The sequence below is a fragment of the Nilaparvata lugens genome, unplaced genomic scaffold, assembly GCF_014356525.2.
Source record: "Nilaparvata lugens isolate BPH unplaced genomic scaffold, ASM1435652v1 scaffold2176, whole genome shotgun sequence".
In the NCBI taxonomy this organism is placed as follows: domain Eukaryota; kingdom Metazoa; phylum Arthropoda; class Insecta; order Hemiptera; family Delphacidae; genus Nilaparvata; species Nilaparvata lugens.
This window is the reverse complement of record NW_024090282.1, coordinates 30,678-38,784: the sequence shown is the minus strand read 5'-3', so window position 1 is coordinate 38,784 and position 8,107 is coordinate 30,678. Positions and strand designations below refer to the sequence as shown.

At 35.5% G+C, this 8,107-nt stretch overlaps 1 protein-coding gene across 1 annotated transcript; it reads left to right on the top strand.

Moving 5' to 3' along the window:
• The first annotated feature begins 419 nt into the window (after positions 1–419).
• LOC111053475 (zinc finger protein 135-like) lies at positions 420–7,594 on the top strand. The gene is made up of 2 exons (XM_039443932.1): positions 420–604; positions 6,510–7,594. The coding sequence occupies exon 2, from the start codon at positions 6,845–6,847 to the stop codon at positions 7,172–7,174; it is 330 nt and encodes a 109-aa protein (XP_039299866.1). The 5' UTR covers positions 420–604; positions 6,510–6,844; the 3' UTR covers positions 7,175–7,594.
• Positions 7,595–8,107: the final 513 nt, after the last annotated feature.

The window sequence follows — 8,107 nt, the reverse complement described above, 5'->3', positions numbered from 1 at the left end:
CACGAGAGCTGGGAAGATCACCCATGACGGGAGCAACAGGAGTTGCATTGAATAAACGGCAACCAGTACAATTGCAAGCACACCCCTTTTTATGTCTACCTATATTGACTGGACAAGATATAGAACGCGTTTATGTTCCAAATTTCATTGTTAGTTTGCGGAGCCGATAGTCCACATAGTTCTTTTTTGTGAAGCTATGTGATGCTGTTAGTCTCTCATAATGCATAATGTATGATATTGTATGTATAAATTTAAAAATAATGTACAGTTTATATACACTCTCACTCGCACCTGTTCAAGACAGTAATCAACAAAAATCGGCTTGAAATAACAGTGAAATTTGGGACACAAACAGTCTATACCAAGGGATATCCTCCCATGAAATCTCCTCTCATCAATATAATTTTGTACAATTTATGTGAAATGTTTTCTCTCTAATATTTGCAGTGTCAAGTAGTATGAACGTTTCGTTAATGTTTCAGAGATAACTCTACCCACTGCCTATGTCAAACTGTATCGCATTGGAGTGCTGGATAGAATTGCCAGAACTCTTCACCAAAAGCAGCGCTCTGATGACGATTATGATGATGTTGATAATGATTATGTAAGTTTTTTTCCAAATAATTATAGATATAGATAATATATCTATGATATATTTTGATGTTCACTTACATTGGGAGGAATTGATGGATTTCCAGTCTGAGCCAGTCCTGCTGGGTTATTTTGGAAACCAAAATCCTACCATGAAGAATGAATTATCCAAAGTGGGTACCATACTGAAAATTTAATCGCGAAAAATTTATAATAAATAATTCAGAAACTATGTTTTAGAATGAATTTATCCCTTACAATCTCTCATAGTTTGATTTTCCAGTCAGTCAATGAAAAACAACAACAATGCTACAAAAGGATAGTGCTATCTGCTTTGTCGAATGATAGACAAGGATAGCAAGATCAATGCTAATCAAATACTGCCATCATAACATAGACCTCACTATAGTTATTGGCAACTATAGTTATTGGCAAGTTTATATTGTGGTAATTATTCATATTGAATGAAAAAGACTAAGAAACTAAGAAATTGTCAAACTCAGTAAACAGATAAACTCAGTTTATCAGAGATTGACAATGATGTAATAACCGAAACCAGTCTTTCTAAGTATCAATAAATCTGTGGTTTTTGACAATTTCTTAGTCTTTTTCATTCAACTCTATATTTAATATCAATCATCCTTAGTTGAATTTGGCATAACATGCAGCACCAGTTTGGAATTCCGCACTATGTAGGCTAGTACAGTATCCACCTTGCGATTGGAGAGGTCAAAATAAATTCCTGAGATTTACATTTTTCAAGAGATTGGGACAGACTTGTGCTATTGATTTCCCAACAGATGAATTGCGAAGGACCTTCCTTGAAAAGCAGGAGAGATTTATTTTCTATTCTTGTCTTTTACAACATCCTTCACAACAGAATAGATTCACAGTATCTCACTTCGAAAGTATTTTTTTCCGTTCCAGTCTTAAGCTGTGGATGTCACTCTTTGTTCTTCATCCCCAGGTCAAAACCAGTTTATAGGTATTTCTCCCCTCTGAATAGAATCCCTAGATTAATGAATAGTCTCGATTATGGAATAGATATGTTTGCGGATGGTCTGAACACCTTTAAGAGGAAAACACTCAGTGTAATTCAATGAGTGCTCGAAATTAATAAGTTCATCTTGAAAACTGCCTCTATGTGACAACTCCTTTAATACTGATTTTACTTTCCTTGCCCTATTACCATAGGTAAGGAAAGTATTGCTTTCCGAAGAAAATAAGGTACCCCAATTTCTAAATTTCTATACGTTTCAAGGTCCCCTGAGTCCAAAAATAGTATATTTCGCACCTAGAGCAGAAAATGAGATTTTTCCGGCTCGAAATCGGTTTTCAAGTCCGAGGCCGTAGGCCGAGGACTAGAAAAGATTGAGAGCCGGAAAAACATTTTTGCCCATGGTACGAACGCTATTTTTCGCCACACACAAAAATAAACAATATATATTATATATGAGAATAGTTGTTCACTAAGCACTTCCGAAAGCAGAAGTGGAAGGTGATAGCTCTAGCAAATCTGAGGTAATCTGAATATCAAGAAATTGTCCAAGTATTTTTATTTTTTATTCTGATTTGTCTAAATAACCTAAAAGATGATGTTCAATTATGTGGGAGGTTGAGTTTATACTTTTTTATTCTTTCAAATGACAATAAGATGATATTATTATAAATGTTTTAATTATTGAATAATTAACACAAATAATGAAAAGTTTTTTGATCACCTTTCTTAGTTCCATGATAGCGGCTGGAAAGTGTACTCTTTCCGGCCTAGGACGGAAAGAAACCTGTTCTGACGTCAGACGAGAGTCGTCTGCAAACAATGTCTTTCAGATCTACGTAGGGACTGGAAAACAGCTGCTTTCTGTGCAGTGTGGCGAAAAGTGGTTTTTGGTTATTGGTCTGTATGTGTGTGTGTGTGTGTGTGTGTGTGTGTGTGTGTGTGTATGTGCGTCTGTGCACACGATATCTCGGCTCCCAATCAATGACTTGAAATTTGGAACTTAAGGTCCTTACAATATAAGGATCCGACACGAACAATTTCGATCCAATGCAATTCAAGATGGCGGCTAAAATAGCAAAAATGTTGTCAAAAACAGGGTTTTTCGCGATTTTCTCGAAACCGGCTCCAACGATTCTGATAAAAGTTATACCTAGAATAGTAATTGATAAGCTCTATCAACTGCCACAAGTCCCATATCTGTAAAAATTTCAGGAGCTTCGCACCATCTATGCAAAGTTTGATTATAGATTCCCAATTATCAGTTTTCAGATACAATTCAAACAAAAAAGTGGAAAGGATTGAGCATGATTTCTACAATCAATGTTCAGTAACATTTTCAACTAAAATTGTAAATAAGCTCGAAATTCGAGAAAATGTGATTATTCAATTGCAAACTGTTGGCAACAACTGTTGATTCTATTAAATCATTCACTATGAAGAGATAGCAGACTTTGTGTGCCTCCAGCATTATAGTACTGTCACCAGCTGGCTCAGATCTTAGAATAGTAGACTTGAAATGCGCGTGAACACTAGCGTCAGGTGATCAATTTTCATAACAGCAAGGAAAGTTGTGTGAGTGCGCCACATCAGATTTTGTTTTCTTCGGTATCTTCTTTTTGATTTTTTTTCAATTTTGTTTATCGAGTTCATACTTTGTAATAATTAATCCATTATCTTATTTTATTTTTTCCCTGCAATGATTATAAAAGATAAAAGCTTCTGAAAAAACAAAAATGGAAGTGGTTTCTTTTGTGTTCAAAAATTCAGAAATTTTCAATGTCGACCGAATTAATCATGCATACAGAACTCGAGGTAGAAATGCATGTTTGTTCTAGCTCCCAATTCATAGACTCTCTCTGCTTGAAAAAGGACCGTATTATTCAGGATTGAAGTTTTATAATTGTATTCCAGAGGATATTAGGTTGTGTGGTGGTTATAAAATGTTTTAATCTAAGATAACCAGGACATTGGTAGAGGCATGTCCCTATACAATAGAGGAGTGCTGCAACGCATTCTCAGGATCCCGATCCTGAACTTGACATGTTGCATGCCACTTGAGCCTTGCTCAAAAATGTGTGGCTTTACGCAACTAAATTGTAATAATAATAATAATAAAATTATTAACTTCATTCATTGATTTTTTCCAATTTTCATTCATTTCATTGCATTCCTTTTCATTTGAAGAATCATACTGTATATGTTTATAAAAATTAGTTTATCATTATGATTCTGATTTTTGTATGTATAAGTAGGCTATGCATTCCAAGTTTATAACATTGTATAGTGTAACTTGTGTTAAGGAAGCAAGTTTTGGGTTTTTACCTGTTTGTCTCCACATATTTTTTGTATGGAAATAAATAAGACATCTCATTGAAAAATACATGTGGGATTATATACATTATGTGAGCTAATAATGTATTATAATACAATTACAAAAATTATATCACAACAATTATACAGAGTGCGGCAGCGAAACTTCTTTTTTTTGAAAGTAGATAAAACTCTTTGTATGGATCAGAAAGTTTGTATTTATCCTCTGTAATGTAGACCCATATATAAAGTTTTGTTTCAATCAGTTTTGAATATCGAATCAGGTAGGAGGAGTCCCCTATTCTCCATTCACTGTGTAAACCGATTTCTAGCGTTTTTCATGAGTCCTGCCAGCATTGCAGGCGTTATGTTAGTAATTTCTTCCCTGATATTGGTCTTCAAATCTTGTAGGGTCCTTGGATGGTTCACATGAACAAGGGATTTCGAAAAACCCCATGTAAAAAATCACAAGGTTTCAAATTGGGAGATCGGGCTGGCCACTCCAAATCGCTCCTAATTGAGATGAAAAGTGTTCTCTCAATCAATCGAAGTCACGTTCAGAAAGTTTCTGCACAATTGCCATCTTGTATGTATGGAAATGAAGATCATGAAAAATTCGTCTCCAAGAACGATAGGAAAGTCCAAGAGCAGATGCATGTTTGCGCACAGAACGCTGTGGTGATCGCAACATTGAAACTCTCACTGCCTCAATGTTCTCAGGTGACCTAATAGACCGAGGGACTTCAGTTCTTTGTCTTGTGAGTTTTGCAGTTTGTCTGAACGTAGTGACCCACGTGACAATTGATTACAGGTCCGGGACAGTAGCCAAAGGGCTGGAAAATTGAAGCGATTTCGAAACGCGCGCTGGGTTGTGATCACAGAACATCCGCTCGAAAAATATGTCTCAACAGCAAATGCGCGCTTCTCATTGTTCCAATTCATGATGCCGACTGAACTTTTCGGGAAGAAAACTTTATATTCTGACCTCTCTAATGAGACCCATTTTGCTCTACACTACGACATCAGCTGACTGGATGACGTTCACTTTAAAAAAGGAAGTTTCCCTGCCACACCGGGTAGATGTCATATTCACTTGAGTGAAATCATTGTACTGAATAACATCCTCGTGATATCCTTTGCAGATGATACTGCAGCTATTTTTCACGGTAATTCATGGAATGAAGTACATAACATAGCTGAACATAATATGCTTTTAATGAAGAAGTGGTTAGATAAGAATACCTTATGTTTGAATATTGAAAAAATTAATTACATAACTTTCTCTGCAAATAGAGTAGGGCAGCCCAACGATAATCAAGATTCGAGACTTCATTCTCAGTGCAATTTGCTGAACTTGGGTAACTGTGATTGTCCCACCATTAAAAAAGTCAACAATACTAAGTACTTAGGAATCATAATTAATGAAAACCTCAAATGGGATGTTCATATTAAATACATATGTAGAAAAATCTTTTAAATTTACCAAGTTAACAGAATTCTTAATAAGAACAACCTGAAAATGGCGTATCATGCTCTAGTCAAGTCAATTCTGCGGTATGGCATAGTTGCTTGGGGAGGCTGTTGCTGAATTATTTGTAGCACAAAAACTGTTAATTAAAACTATATTAAGCAAACCCAGGTTCTATCCAACGGATATGGTTTTTAGTGATTTTGAGGTCATAATTATATGTCAATTATACATAAAAACCGTAATTATTGAGTACTTAATAAAATATAGATCCGATTTTCCTCTCACATTAAACTCTACACTTAATTATTCTACACTATTACTCTACACTTAATAATCTAAGGGCCACTGCTAACGAATATGTAACCTATAACACTAATATTAAATGTATAAGGAGGCAGTTAATTTACATAGGTACTAAAATAATGAACCTTATTCCAAATCACTTTCTCATGGACAATAAGATCAGCGGAAAAATTCAACCAGATATAAAAAACTGGACATAGAGTAATTTCTTCTTCCATTTAGATATATAAGACTCATGATTTCTGCTCCAGCATTGTCTTTTCTTTAGTTTTTTTTTCATTTTTCAGTGGACTCGCTTACTTTTATTTTGCGTACCTATTCCTCTGTTTTTCTTCCTTCCCTCCATTTCTCCCTTCACTTTTTTCCTCATCACTTCTCTCTTCTCTTCTTTGCCTGCCTATCACATGGGAAACCATAGTTGGCTAGGTATCATCCTCTCTCTTTTTTTTTCTCTTCTCCAACACACCCAACCACAAAGCCCATGGTTTTTTTATATTTGTAGCCTTTTATTGTATTTTATTTGTTCTGTAATTCTTTGTCATTTTGTTTTGTCTTGTTTTGTGTGTTTTAATAAATTGAATTTAATATAAAAAAAACACCCAGAACTTCTAATACGATTATTTTCAATGAAAAAATTTTTCAACAGCTCTGGAATATGTGGAAATCGGTAACTACAATGATCTTTCATCGACTGCCAGAGCAAAGCTCTGTCCAATCATTTAATGTTAGAACTATATGTGAATGTACATTTTGTGCTGATTTGTCATGTGTCAATCACATCACTTACTGAATGATTGGAGTTCTTTGATTGATATTTGAACCTTGTGATTTCAGGAACCATCATCAGCTGATAGTGGGAGTGAATCGTCTGCAGAAGAGGAGGAAGAAGGCAACAATGAAGAAATGGTAGGAGAGGGGAGGGTTAACTGCAAAACTACTTTCAAAACGAATCATCGATGTATATTCTGTGCAAAAAGCTTCTCTCGGTCTAGTCACTTAACTTCTCATTTGCGTATTCACAGTAATGAGAAACCTTTCCCATGTACAATCTGTACGAAAAGATTCTCTGTGTCTGGTTACTTGACTGTTCATATGCGCACGCACACTAAAGAGAAGCCATTCCAGTCTGTACAAGAAGTTTCTCTTAGTCTGATAATTTAACTACTCATATGCGCACTCACACCAAAGAGAAGCCTTATCAGTGTACAGTCTGCACCAAAAGATTCTCTCAGTCTAGTGTCTTGACTAAGCATATGCGGACTCATACAAAAGAGAAGCCATTCCAGTGTACAGTCTGCATCAGAAAGTTCTCTGTGTCTGGTGCCTTGACTATGCATATGCGTACACACACCAAAGAGTACTTTTCAATGTACAGTCTGCACCAAAAGGTTCTCTCATTCTGGTGCCTTGACTGTTCATATGCGGACTCATACCAAAGAGAAGCCTTTTCAATGTACAGTCTGCACCAAAAGGTTCTTTCAGTCTGGTGCCTTGACTGATCATATGCGGACTCATACCAAAGAGAAGCCTTTTCAATGTACAGTCTGCACCAAAAGGTTCTCTCAGTCTGGTGCCTTGACTGTTCATATGCGGACTCATACCAAAGAGAAGCCTTCTCAATGAATATTTTGTAAAAAAATATTCTACATGCTGAATCCATTATCTAGTCATTTTTTAAAGATTCAATATTCCGAAACTTGTTGATTTTTGTTGTATTTTATATTTAAAAGTTTTTTTAAAGTGTATTATGGAATTATTTTTCAACTAACAAATCACTTAGCCCTGATGAAGTACTTTATTAGAAAATATTCTATTCTATTTACTCATATCATAGAGAAACAATAGCGTAAGTAGATATCCCATGGTATATGGCGTTTATTTCGCAACTTTTACTGTTATTTCAAGCCGATTATTGTCGATTTTTACTATTTTGACCGGGTAAAAGTGTATGAACGGCACAATATGAGAGACTACCAGCATCATAAAGCTTCACAGGAAAGAATAACGTGGACTATCAGCTTGAGATAACAGTAAAAGTTGCGACATAAACCCCCTATACCATGGGATATCTACTTATGCTATTGTTTCTCTATGCTCATATCTTTGTGTGCTCATCATGTTAAATAACTTCTCACTTGTGTATTATTATGGAATGTTTGTCATAAGAATGTAATACTGTTCATATTAAATCTGAATATATTTTATGTTGAAATGCATCTATTATTCCCCTGCATAGAAACCTATGAACTCTTGCCTTTCAGAACTACTTAGTATGTAGCCTACAAACCTTAGATTGCAGCATTGCTCTTACGGAGTACAGTGTTGCCAGATTTCACCGAATCCAGTGAGCTAATTGTGTGAGAGAAAGAGCAAAAAAAAAGAGAGAGTAGATCATTTTGTTAGAATGTGCATGAAAACGGCAACAGTGTGCT

Coding starts and splice junctions, on each gene's coding strand:
- LOC111053475 (XM_039443932.1), top strand. CDS start 6,845: ATGCGCACTCACACCAAAGAGAAGCCTTATCAGTGTACAGTCTGCACC.